This window comes from Toxorhynchites rutilus, chromosome 2 (genome assembly GCF_029784135.1).
Source record: "Toxorhynchites rutilus septentrionalis strain SRP chromosome 2, ASM2978413v1, whole genome shotgun sequence".
Classification (NCBI taxonomy): Eukaryota; Metazoa; Arthropoda; class Insecta; order Diptera; family Culicidae; genus Toxorhynchites; species Toxorhynchites rutilus.
The window spans coordinates 309933059-309947661 of NC_073745.1; the positions used below are offsets into that span (position 1 = coordinate 309933059).

Genomic DNA, 14603 nt, shown 5'->3' on the forward strand with positions numbered 1-14603 from the left:
AACCACTTGCAAATAGCATGTTTCTCCATTACATGGAATAAATGTTTCATACAGAAGATACGATAAAATAAAGTCAGCCCTAAATCGGACAATTCCTTCCTCGAGTTCTGCTCTTATCAACACATTCGGCGATTCTTTTTTATTGGTATAGATAGAAGAAGATGTAGGAGTGCGTTTCATCACATTAAAATCCATTTCCTGTTTCGATCAAAGTTCAATTTCGCTAGCGCAAACATCAAATGGACTAACAGCATTTGTCACTATGTAATGGTAGATCATATGGGAAATCAATTTTCCGATTTTTCCCTTTTTCCTTCAGAGTTTTCCGAAAGTTTTCAATTGACATGTTTGGTTGGAATATTTTTGGTTGAAATATTTGTAATATTTTTATGGGACCACTCCGTTCCAGAGGAAGAGGGGGGGGGGGGATGTCATACCATTATAGAAACATTTCTCATGCCCAAAAACCCTCACATCCCAAATTGTGCTTGATTAGTTCTCGAGTAATGCAGAAATTTGTGTTTCATTTGTATGGGAGACCCCCCCGCCCCCCCTTAGAGAGGAGGGTGGAGAGTCTAATCACCATAGAAACATTGATTGTACACTAAAACCTCAATATGCCTAATTTGGTTTCATTTGTTTGAATAATTCTCGAGTAATGCAGAAATTTGTGTTTCATTTGTATGGCAGTCCCCCCTTCGAGAGGGAGGAGGGGTCTCAAACTATCACGAAAATCTTTCCCGGCCCCTAAAATCCCTAAATACTAATTTTCATGTTGATCGGTTCAGTAGTATCCGAGTCCATAAGAATCAGACAGACAAACAGAAATCCATTTTTATATATATAGATGATCCTCCTGAAACATACCGGGTCAGCTAACTAACACCCCATATGTATAAACACATATTTCTTTTCAAAAAATAGTTTCAGATCGTAATGGTCGGATTATCTCCTTAATAGGAGATCTATTGGATATTTCATTCCAATAGCAAAACTCACAATTTTCTGGCGGAAATGCCTTAGAAATAACCGTAATAAACAACTTTAACCCTTTCACTACGGCAGTGTGTTCCGTCGGATTGCTACCGCTGAACGGAGCACCGCGCCGAAATGTATGCATATCGTGCTGGTGTGATCGATGTGCAGTATCACCCTGATGTCGTCTATAGACGACGCTCGTAGCGAAAGGGTTAACAGCGGTCATATGTATAATAGTAGTGATTCAAACCACTTTCTGTATACGATAAGTTTCTTTTTTTGGATTTGAAGAAAAAAGCAATTCAAAAATCTCTCCGGACGTTATCCACATATTTGTTGATTCGCTAGTAGACAATACTGTTAGTACTTAGCATTCATTGTATGATATAGCTATACTGGATGCTATAATCCAATTACACTGCCTGTTTAGCGCCCACATGGTAGCCATATCCACATAAAAAATTCCAATTAGAATATATCCATTGAACAAAACACAATGAACATTACAAACACATTGCATCGTATGACGTTTCATTATTCATTCTCGCACTTCATGAATGGCCTTTGGAATGAATAATACATGCAATCAGAACAGAACGTAGCACCAATACTGAAGGTTTTCTGTTCAGTCCAATTCAAAACAACTGTTTGCTACGACACAACCACAGCTGAGCATATCAATCGCTACTACCAATTGGAACACCACCACACGAAGGCACGTGTTCATTCATACCAAGCTTCTCCTGTTGGTTTGTATGGGAGGAATAACAAAATGAAAACATTGAAAGCGCTCAGCTCCTCTGCTTCCACGTAAAAGCACTTCCACATCGCGTATAGCATTGACTTAACTTCCAAGTGTGTAGTTAATTGCCTATTTCGTCGTCGTCATCTTTTTGTTCGCCTTCTGCTGCTGTTTAGTCCGCCGCTTGCAGATGTGCGGAAAAGCGCTTCGAAACGCAACGCATTCGCGTTCGAAACTCGAAAGTCATGTACCTACGCTAAGCAATATCGGCAAAATAGTGTTCAGTCTTAGTTTGCTTTCCTGCTCGTGTTGTGCCTAGCTTCCAATAAGTCGTGCCTCTCCGATAAGATATACCCCAAGTTCGTGGTGGAAAAGTGGTGCCCAAGTGTGTGCCTAGTCAGCAGTGGACAAAGAAAGTTGGCTTGCGACAGAAAAAAACAAATTGGCTTACAGTTGCATATCTTTTTTTTTTGTCGAGACGAGGAAACAACCTTCAAGGTTGCATACTGAATTGCAGGCACGAACGCAAATGAAGTGTAATTTTTCCACTTTGTAACCCGTGTGGATTCGAAACAGTCGAAACAACAACACCACACTGTTTGGTTTCGCGTTAGAATTTGTTGTCGCTAGTTCCGATACGCAAGAAAGTGAAGGTTTGATAAGGAGCGAAGATGTCACTTCGTGCAATACAGAAACGAGACAGGAACAAATTATCGCTGTCACAACAGAAACAACATCATCCCGTCAACAAAAATCGGACCTTCGTGGTGCCAATTGGGACTGGCAGCAGTAGTGTTGGTGCCAGCGCTACTGGCAGTGGTCACGGAAATCACCATCATCATCATCACCATCATCACCACCAGCCGCAGCAGCCCAACAACAGTAGAAATGAAAAGTGGAGAAATTCAAGCTCTGCCAGCATTTCTTCCTCTGCGACTATATCGGATCTGACTCACAAGAAACGCTCTGTTTCCTATCCGAGTTTACAGCAAAAAAGCAGCAGCAGCAGCACTCATCCGTCATCGCTACGGTTCACCAAGTCCGAAAGTAATCTCAACGATACGTCGACCAGCGGCGGCGGCGGCAGAGGAGCTCCGGCGATCGGTGACGCGTCCGATCAGGCCAATAATTTTAGTAGCAGCAACAATCTGTACCTGGGTGCCAAATCCGAGGTGTGCCTTAAAACGCTGGCTGTGAAGAGCACTCACCAGCCGCCAGCGCCCTTCTTCCATCATAGCAGTGCTGGTTCCGTTGGGAACCGCCAGAGGATGTACGAGAGCAGCCGGAGGACGTCAGAAATCGTGGGCAGTGAACTGGGTAGAATCGAGAAGTTCGCCGCGATCGGTAACAATGTCACCGCCGTACGCATTCCGATCATCGGCTACGAGGTGATGGAGGAACGGGCCCGATTCACCGTGAGTTTCGTATTTTTGTTTGTTATTCTATGAGAAATGATCGCTGGGAGAGCGAGGGGCTCGTGAATGGTGTTCAGCATAAGCGTTGAATGCAAAGTTGACGGGTAATTCCGTTTTCGTTGTAATCGATGTTGATCGTTTTCTAGATGGATGCGTTTATGAAATTATTGGAGATTTGGTGCGTTTTAAATTCACTACGAATTATTTGCCACAATACAAACGTCGGCAATTTTATCATCTCATTGATTAGAGATCACAATTATTTGATCGATACTACCCTCTTATGTGTGACAACAATCTTTCCAGATCAAAATGTTGCCATTAATTTCTTGGCATTTCCATAGTGTCAGAAAATTTTCAACACTAGATGTACCTACAATTTTATCTGATGCTGCTGGTAACTATATTTAAACCGGCAATTAGAATACAACATACTGTCTTATATTATTAATTTGGCTTTCGCTAGAAATGCCATGATATCGTTAAAAAATAAAATGAAGAAGGAATTTGAGAACTGTAAGTAAAAATGTGAGAGTGGCTGAGGCATTGAGGCTGAGGCAGTGGCATTCAGATCGATCGGAATGGTCCACAACAATACATTCATTCGATTGCTTAGTCATGTAAATCTAGTAAATATAGCTGTCATGAATTACATCAATACGATGTAATCACATTTCGGTCGCACATGATGTTATGAATACTATACATAACATCATGTGCGCCAAAATCGATTGCGCAAAGCAAAACAAACGTAGAAGTGGAATATACGACCGGAAACTACGAGTGAAGATCATCAGATCAGTTCGCCATGCCATTATAGCCGGAATGTCAAGAATAGCATAAACAACATAATATTGGACAATTGTCAATGCGTAATCGCACCTGAAGATTCAATAATCATAGAATTTTTCGCGAACCTATTGACAAACACAAATTTGAACCTCATCTGAAGTTTGTCCCGAAGTAAGCAAAAGCAATCTAACGTCGAAACCATTTTTCATTTGTTGCTTTTTGTGCGTTCCATCCGTTGGTTAGAAGTCATACGTTTCACTGTGTACTGTGTATTTTTAAATACGTGGTACGTAAAAAATTAGGCAAATAGGTTCACAGTTAAGCGGTGATTGAAACAATTCTCGCGCAACTTTTGAAAAGGTCCTATCTAACATTTACGTCAACTCGAAAACGAATCTGAAGAACGGAACATTGTTCCACGTTAAAAAAACCTATCGTCACTGTTATTCTCTGATTCTAGTTTGAATCTCAAGCCTCTTTGTAAAAAATGTTTTGACTGACCAAATTGCATTGCACGATAAGCTTTTGAAAATAACTACTGAAAAACAATCCAAATACCTGCACTTCGTGTTAAAGCAGATCATTATTGTTATCACTAGTTGAATTGCACCAAAAACGGTAATAACACCCGAAAGAAACAAAAACTCATAACGACCGAAGTACAACTTCGTGTTGTTTTGATTTCTTTATCACTTCAGACATAACGGGCGTCGGAAGAAAGTGGCGTCCGAAGTAACAGTCGGGTGCTTAAAATCCGTTTCTGTACATTACACATTTTTTGTATCGGCGATTAAAAGGTGAAAAGGATAGATACTTGAACGATTGTTTTTGCGATACATTCGTTGATTGAAAACTAATAGTGTGCATTCATTCGATTTGTTCACATTTGTTACATTGGGCCTTTTCAAAAGTTGTGCGAGAGTTATGTATTCGGCCAGGATGGAAGTCGGTCACTTTGGGAACTTTGGGAAGAATTTGTCTAGAGTGTTGAATATGTTGAAAGATCGATTGGCATTGAATCATAAGTACGGAGCGGGAAAAACCAGAAGCGGAGCAGCATGAAGGAAGACAGAGGGAAAAGCTAAGGTCAATTTCAACCGCCATCCCAATATTTCAACACGTGATGTTGCCAAAAACGTTGACATTTTCACGAAGATTGTTCCAGAAAGTTAGGATAAGGGCTGAATTACATACATATAAATACCAAAACATCACAAACTGCAATGGACATCAGCAAACTGTTGCCAAAACTCGTGCTCGAGAACTTTACACGAAGATGTTGACCACGTACAGCTGCTGTGTTATGGATGACAAAACATACGTCAAGGCTGACTTACAACAAATACCAAGATCGGAGTTTTACACCGGAAAGATAAATTCGAAGTGGAGTATTGTTTCAAGCAAAAGAAAAATGTCTAAATTCGCACCGAAAGGCTACTTGCACCTGTGGCAAACGAAGCAAAATTTCCGACACGAAAGGAGCCCCCAACAATGGAGTTTACAAAACTGTCAACGTCTTTTGACGTTTTTGGAGCAGCACAGTGAAAAACTGCAACTTAGGACGGATCTAGCCTAATACTACTATTCTAAAAGTACGCTGAAATGATAAGAGGTAATTTTGGAGCATTTTGTACCCAAGGCGGGAAAAACCAGACAATGGAACTCTCGCGGGTCATAATGAAGCGATCACTAAGATAGCAAATGATGCAAGAAAAACATATTAAATGAGAAAAATGACAAAGAGATACCGCATGTGACTTACAAACTTTTATGAATGGCATGAAAGGAATCTCGAGAATTTTACCAAACTCTAATAATTGACTCGAATATATGATATATGACACAATCGGAAGAACACATGCGACGGTAGCCGACTTGTATACCCGACTGAAACATGAAGCAGGGCTGATTGTGCTTGGGATCAATGCGTCTAAGATTAAATACATGCTAACAAGAAGAACTGATAGCAACATAATTCTTCTTGGTAGTAGTGTTGTGATCGACGGGCTCGAGGTGGTAGAGGAATTTGTTTGCATTGGCTCATTGACAACAACTGACAACAGGGGCCGTGAAATTAGAAGATGCATGTTCTATGGAACTCGCGTCTACTATGGGCTCCCCAAATCCTTGAGGTTCAAACAACTACAACCCCGTAAACTATGTACAAATACGAAGTAAACCATGTACAAATTCCTAATTCGACTGGTTGTTCTCTATGGGCACGAAGCATGGACAATGCTTGAAGAGGACTCACAAGCACTTGATGGTTCCGAACGTCGAGTGTTCAGAACAATATACGGCGATGTACAAGAAAACGGGGTATGGAGAAGGAGAATGAATCACGAAATGGGGCAACTCTACGGCGAACCCAGCATCCAGAAAGTCACTAAGGCTGGACAAGCGCAGGGCATGTTACAAGATTGTCGTACAGCAGCACTGCAAAGATGGTGTTCGCATCGAATCCGGTAGGAACAAGAAAAGAGGAGCGATGTGGTTGGACCAGATGGAACAGGACTTGGCAAGAATCGGTGCGGTGGGGAGCTGCAGAACTGCATTCATGGATCGGGTGTATTGGCGAAAAATGGTGAAGGTCTAATCTCTTAATGGGATGTAGAATCATTATCATATTTTTTTTCATTATAAAGGCTTGTAACCACAAAATTCATTCGCATCTAGCCTTGAAAAAGGCCAAAGGAAGGTCAATTATTGGAGGGTCCTGGGATTGAACCAACGGTCATTAGTTTATTAAGCGGACGCGCAACCGTTATGACTACCGAGATTCTCTTAATATACATATGTTAATTGATCATGATACACGTATAAAAATTCTATTTGAATTTAGGGTTTTACCCGATGAAAACAAGAGATTGTAGAGTAAAAAAAAATTGTGTTGCAATGATTTCACCCTTAAAATTTCGTCCATCTGAAGCATTTTTATTCTACTATAGAATCAAAAAAATTACTGCTCGTACCTTCACAGAACACAGCTGCCCTTTGAGAATTGATACCGATTATTGAGACAAGTGGAATTTTGGGACTGTCAAAAAGGATGTAGCTTGCGATGAATCTTGTAAATTGTACTATATGACCAACATTGTTCCTTGGACGCAAAAACAAAACAAAATTTTCCAAAGTTTTCACCTTAAGACACATAGACATTTAGACATTTGGGGCGTAGTTTACATACACATTTTTGGTCAATGTTCGAAATAGAAACATAGAAAATAAATTTAAATTCTTTGTGTTGTAAAAAAACCGAAAATTGGCCAGGCTATTTAAAATTGGAAAATTTTCTACAATGAACCGTCGAAGTCAGCGTAAAAATAGTCCTCAATAATCATAAAAATATTTTTTTTAATATTTCGCCTTGTAGTAGACATTTGAAGTTCAGTCCAGTATTGTTCATAAAAAATCATCTAAATATCTTTCATTTGCTGATAATAGGTCGAAAATCAGCCTAGCAGTTCAAAAATAAAGGCTTTCCTGATATGAATTATTCAAAAAATCAAATCCACCTTAATTCGAAATGATGCACCATAAGCTCGAAATTTAAAAAATGTATAAGGGTTATTCCCGAGACACGACCGCATTATGGACGTAGGACCACGATTTGTTTTTAATGTTTGTAATTTTTTTGTATTTTTTCGCTTGCTTATTTATTCATTCATTTTTGTCAAACAATTGAAGGCTACATTTCTCAAGTTAATTATGATTTCTACGGTACAAATTTCTTTTTAGTTTTTTTACTCTTTGTTGTGTAAATTATATAACAGTGCTGATTGTACAAGCACATTATGCGATTGACAGGATCATTGTTTGCATATAACTACGGGTATTATTTTAGAATGCATCAAAATTTCACAAATAACCCTTTAGTAGAAAACTTTGGTCTTAAAGAATTTCCGATTCGATTAATATAAAAATCATCAATAGTAATTAGAAGCAAAGAAAGTTATAAATGTAAACATTTTTTCATAGAAACTTCACCTGTTTTCTGATTTTGCACCCTTACTGAAAGACGTAGCTCTACGTCAAAAGATGCGTATTACGTATAAAAATATTATTCGAAAAATAAAGAATACACGAGGTAGATCTTTCTTCCATGGGATTGCTGTATAATATAATCCTCACTAAGCATAAAAATCTCAAAAAAATGTTACGACTTTGTCTTCTACACTACGGATCTCCCTAGCCAAAATCTTAATTGGGGGTCTCCGTAGTCACAACGATTGCGCGTCCGATCCATAAGCAAACGACCGTGAATTCAATGCCAGATTTTTCTATTGATTTATCTTCTAATAGGCCTTTTACAAGGTTAGAGGCGAATGAACTTTGCAGTTTAAAACCTCTATATTACCAAAAAAATCAATTATCGATCAGAAGGTTGGGCGTTTTTATGCTAAACAAACGACCATAAGTTATCATTCAGAGCTCTCAATTGCTTTTTATCGTCAAAAATGCATATGTTATAACAATAATTAAGATGTTTTTTTTATCCCATTTATTTATTTAAGGCTCATTAGCATTTTAGCTGTGTAACAGAGCCGAGTTTTAATCGTGTACATGTCACATGGTTATCACATCTATAATTAGCACATTACACAGTTGCCATTCGCCAGTATTTCTTCTATACCATTACATATGGTACATTCACACAGTAGCCATTTAGGCGTAATAGTATTCTTTCTGTTCTTCCATTATCCAGTTGGACCACCGGACAGCGGAGACAGTTGATTGATCATTGTTGAGTTATTTATAGAACAGCAGCCCGATGTGTCTTGCAGAGCAGAGCAGTTGTATGGATGAATCGATCTTATTTCGACCGTGGATCGATCTCCATCGCTGATGATTGTTGCGTGGACGTAGCTATTCTGTAAAAACACAAAGATGGTCAATGAGGGCCCTGAGTTTTGAACTCACGATCGATCGCTTACTAAGCGAACGCGCAACCAATGTGGCTACGGAGACCCCCCCCCATAATTAAGATGTTGATAGAGATTGCACAACCGATGCCAAGAGAAATCAATAGTTCTTCCTTTTAACATTAGAGGAAGACATATATATCCATTCTAAAGATTTTGCTATTTTTGAATTGTCTGGCATCTTTTTACTCGCACCGGTTTCATCGGACTGACAGAGGACTTTTCGCTTGGAGATCGTCGAGACTGGGAGCGATAATAACAAAGGTGGAAAATCATTTCTAGGAAAGTCCACTATCGGTCTGCAGGAGACGACATGGACCTGACGGAACGTTCATTGTTCCGATTCGGGGGTTCAACGTGTTAAGGGATACAATTTTCAATTGAAAGCATTCCCAACATCGTCTCTTTCAAAATACGTCCCTATTAAATGATGAAAAGTATTGTACATACACGTTTGTATTTGATTGGACTGATGCAACTAATGTTCCAGTGCATTGTTGGCATGTCTCGAGATGTTTCCAGCGAATCGCAATTATCCCTGTAGAATCCCCAAATATCATTAAGGTTCCGTTCAGAATCTCTGACGATATTTGATGGTTTAAAACGGTTATACATGTTTTTTTTAATTCTATGACAGAGTAAAGCGTCCTTTTTCAAGTTGCGTCTAGTAGAAAATTGACAAAATGCACATTCACTGTTTTTGTCTGTCATTTCACACGACATGTTCACATTCACGTTTCTTGTTCAAAAACATATGATCACGCCAACAAATTTAAAAGCAACTAAGCATCAATTTTCAGGCACCCAAACAAAACAAACAAAAAAACTTTCACAATGTATTAATAAATTACAAACTCGACTAAGCTGCGGTGGGCCTTTCGAGCTGCATTCTCCCGCCTTGTAAACATTGCGTGCACAGGCAATTTGTTTACACATTCGCCTTATTATTCATTGTTATTTTTAATGATGCCCCCTTCATTTTGTTGTATCTTTCTCTCTCTTCCACGAAAACAAAAACACGACACGAAACAACACTCGCAATATCAAAAAAAAAATCTATCAGATCTTCAAGCTGCGCATCGAAAATAGCATCTCCCACACGTGCTGGCTGGTGCTGCGGCGCTACACCGACTTTGTCCGGCTGAACAACAAACTGCGAGCCCTCTTTCCGCACTGCAATCTGGTACTGCCAAGGAAGAAATGGTTCGGGGACAATTTTAGCACCGGTTTTATCGACAACCGGATACAGGGGCTGCAGACGTTCATCAACACCATCCTGGGCGATGAGTCGATGCGAACCTGCCCGGTGGTGCGGGAGTTCTTCTGCCTCGATGAGCCGCCAACCTACTCGGAGAGTATGGAGGAATCGAGGGTAAGGTTTTCGCCTTTCGTAACCGTGAGGGAACTAATTCTCTTCCCCGTCCATTTCAGATTATATTCGAAGCCCAGGAGGAAACCATATCGCATCTGAAGCAGCAACTTCAGACCAAAGACGAACTAATTGCTGCACTTCAAGCCAAATTATCTAACGAAATCAATAGGAGTAAAATGTTAACCACCGTTATACGGTAAGTCGCAAATTTGACTTCTTTCAAATAATATTTTCATAAGCGCGTTCGAATTATTGCAGGAATAGTTTCGAAAATTGCTCGAAGTGTGCGAAGCAACTGGACAATCATTTGAAAGACTCGCCTTACAAATAAGATTGTGTAACTTCGAGACAGTTGGACATTCAGTTAAGTTCAATGCTTTTTTGTTTCTGTTTGAAATGTAAAGAAATGTTAAATTATTAGCCAATAATGAATAACAATTTTCAAGAATGCCTTACACCTGTAGCGAACTCCAATGCTGCACATTGTATAAGTTTATAATTGAAGTTATTGGTTATTTCACTACAAATAATAACCAAATAAAATAATTTAGAGTATGATGTATGCATGTTAATAAGACAACTAGCAATGTAAAATAATGTAGTAAGACACCTACTGTTAACTCAATAATTTTGTGGGAATGTGCGATAATTATCGCATTGTTTGTAACTTTTTGTACTATTGTTGTTCCTCGAAATATTAGTTAAGCAAAAAAATAAAATAAAATATTCATCAGTAACGACATCATTTTTTATAACTTGAATTTCCCTAAAACGAGTACTCAGTTTAGGTTGCAATGTTGAACCACACACACCTTGGATTATATTTTATATGGTCTGTTGTTGTAACTGGAATCGGGAAATTCCATGAGTGAGGTATTAACACTGACGCCGTAAACAGTTTGTCGTCAATGGGAGTCTATACCGTAGTTTTTATTTTTAAGAAATGTCTAGCAAAAACTGTCATAGAGCTTTCAAATGATTTATATACTTCACATTAGTTGCTATCACCAACAACTCATAAATGTTGGTTCACCTGTTTCTGGTATTCAACTCGAGCAGAAAATGAGTGTGAGTTATTACGTTAACCATAACCGTAAGGGAATCCACATCACTGGAATGTTATTGGCATTGATTCGACTAGTTTTTCCGGAGGTTCATTCGACACTTTAAAACATTTAAAAGTTCCATTCATCTAAAAAATATTCAAATGCCCTAAAATTGGGTTAATATCTAGAGGTGTTTTCAAAATCAAAAGCCAGTGGGATACATAGTTTGGTTTATGGAAGTATTCTAGTCTAGAAATTTGAAAAATGTCATTTTTTCCTTCATATTTCTGTAGTTTAGGCATACAAGAATATACCCTAGAAAGGACTTATAAAAAATCCTATTATTTACCGAGTTAGAGCCATTTTAGTAATACGGTATTTAATCTAGTACGGCTATAACAATGAACTTCAAACGCGTTTTTCTCGAAACTAGTTTTTTCAAAACTCTCAAGTTCTACTGAACCGATTCATGTCAAATTTATATGGGTACAATCTGCAGGCATCTCTCGATAGCATGAACCTCTAAAAAATTATATTTTTTTAATTTTACTAGAAACGTAAGAAAAAAACGTTTTAAACAGCATTTTGTTTTTTTGCCAAAAAAGATTTTTTGACTTGTCCGAGGTTCATGCGATAGCGGCATCTTTACTGATTCAGAATCTCTCTGGAATGAAATCGTGTACGCCATGACACAACTTTTTTTTGAACCCTCTCACTTCATCAGCTCTTAATCATTCTAGTTATGATGGTTTTTCTCCGTTCAATTTTTGTTTTATTGTTAAAAGATAGATGAACAAATAATGATATAATGGATAGTAAAGATATTCTTTGTTTTATTTTTACGGAGCTCGAAAAAACGTCCGGAATTCGTGTCTTCACACCCCTTAAACGAATAACACACTTCGCCAACAATCTGGTAGTGACATCGATCTTATATCCCTTATAGGATTCCCGAAATAAAACGCTGCAGAAAATGATTGCAACAGAAACGGGGACATCGTCTTCGTCCCCATTACATTGACTTCAGAATAAATTTCTAAAAAGAATAACGAGAGAATAAATTTATAATAGAAATGTGATGCATTTATACATATGATGTTTTTCCCGCGCCACAATATTTGTAGCCTACTACATTTTTTCTAAGTGGTTATTTCTGTTATTTTGGTTTGTCCAGTCGAAAATATGATCAAGGTTTGTACACTTTTTTGAATGCTCTAATTCAGCACACCTTTGTCAAATCAGGTATTCGAATGTTTCAACACATATCAATAAAATTGTTTTTTCATGATTTACAGTAGTTTTATAGTATATTTTTACGGAATCATATGTTTTAAAGAAATTAACGCATTTTGATGAAATCAATTCTGATCATGAGTTGTCCATTCCACGACGACAGCTTCGAGTAGTCACACGCGCTCTGTGTACGTTCCCGTTAGCGTGATCGGATACCGTTAGTGCAGTTGTTTTTTCCCGCATTGGTGCTTATTGGTGTCGCGCGTGAATTAAAAATAGTTTCCGCGATAGCATAAGCAGAAGAAAAGCTCGCCTCAGCTAAGACTATCAAATCAGCTGAATTTTGGTTTTCACCAAATCATCGCCATTACTATTGGCATCGGATACCAGTGTTCAATCAGTGTGATTCGTCGCTCACTGACGAAAACGTGAAGAAGCACTTCTTGGTAGTGGTGGTGTTGGATTACGATCTCTCTTGTGCCGAGCGCCCAGCACGCGATCAACCGAGCGACAAGTTCAGCTGCACCGGTGGGTGCGTTTAGGTATTTAAGAATTATTAGTTTTTAAGATTTTAAGTTTTAAGATTTGAAAAAAAAATATTGTTTTTTTAACTGCCGCATAATCATGGCAGAAGGAGGAAGAGAGTTTCCTGATATGGAAACCTCTGACTCCGAAACTAACACCCCTTCAGTTGTGCAAACGGCAGGAGGAAAATCGCTCAAGCGAAATACCACTTCGGAAGATGTTACTTCCGAAGAAGAGTCATCCCACCTCAAGAAGCCCCCCTCGAAAAAACTCGCAACCCTCTCTTCTCAATCCCCGGAACCATCCACTTTACCTCAACCCCCGATCTCGCATCCCTCATCTGTTGCTTCCGATCCCCCTCAACCATCCACCTCCTCTTCCCCCTCTATCGCCAACGTTCCCGCTCAACCATCGACCTCGTCTTCCCCCTCCGCTGTCTCCGCTCCCCGTGTCAAGGTCTATCCGGAAGATGCACCTGATAATGGCTCGTGGGTTGTTTTCTTCCGGCCCAAACCAAACGGGAAATCGCTCAATGTAATTCAGATCATGAAAGATCTGTCAAAAAATTATTCCTCCGTGGTCGAAATTCGCAAAGTTAGACCGAACAAACTGTGTGTTGTCGTGGCTGATCGGAAGCAAGCTAACGAGATTGTTGTCGACAAGCGGTTCATTTTAGAATATCGCACATACGTGCCCTGCCATAACGTAGAAATCTCGGGGGTGATTACAGAAACGGGTCTGACGAGCGAATTAATAAAGAACGGAGATGGCAGATTTAAAAAGCTTCCTTCGATGCTAGTTAAAATTTTGGACTGCCATCAACTAGGTAAAGTTTACCAGGATGGGGAAAAAGCAAAATTCACGCCGTCCGACTCGTTTCGAGTAACTTTTGCTGGTTCCGCCCTCCCTGACTACGTTATGGTGGACAAATTGAGGCTTCCAGTACGACTCTTCGTGCCAAAGCCCATGACTTGCAACAAATGCAAGTCAGTTGGTCATACAGCAGATTATTGCGCCAACAAGGGGCGCTGTGCCATTTGCGGAGAGCAACATGTGGGGAAATCCTGCAGTGCGACTGAGCATAAGTGTCCTTATTGTGGGGGATCCCCACACGTGCTCTCAGCTTGTGAAACTTACAAGAGTCGCTGGGAGAAACAGAAGCGCTCTTTAAAGGAACGCTCGAAACGCACTTTTGCGGAAATTTTAAAGGGCGCTTCTCCACAGGCCCAACAGCAACAACATCCAATCTCCTCCCACAATATCTTTTCCACGTTGCCAGTTGACGAAATGGAAGCGGACACAGCTAACGGGGGCACACCGTTTATTTCCCAAGGGAATCCCCGGCGCAAAAATGTGACCACTCCCAAAATTCAATCACAAGTCCCTCCGGTGATATCCCTTGTTAGCTTGCCTAAAAAATCGAATGCAGCGGACAAGCAAAATCAGGTTCCTCCTGGCTTCCGTGGGAATAGTTCATCTTCGAACGACCCAGCACTCGAAGGGACATCAAAAACCCCAACTGTCCCTATTTTTCCGTCCAGCTCAACTTACCAATCGGGATTTATAAAGTTGACTAAC

General features: G+C 39.6%; 2 protein-coding genes across 2 annotated transcripts in view; one reads left to right on the forward strand and one right to left on the reverse strand.

The window, feature by feature from the left end:
• Positions 1–14603, reverse strand: part of LOC129764964 (phosphatidate cytidylyltransferase, photoreceptor-specific) — a 52627-nt gene that overhangs the window by 10712 nt on the left and 27312 nt on the right. The gene's annotated exons all lie outside the window — the stretch shown is intronic.
• LOC129764965 (uncharacterized) lies at positions 1805–11991 on the forward strand. Its single transcript, XM_055764661.1, has 4 exons — positions 1805–3135; positions 9913–10221; positions 10281–10417; positions 10480–11991. Exons 1-4 carry the CDS (start codon positions 2392–2394, stop codon positions 10550–10552), a joined length of 1263 nt encoding a protein of 420 aa, XP_055620636.1. The 5' UTR covers positions 1805–2391; the 3' UTR covers positions 10553–11991.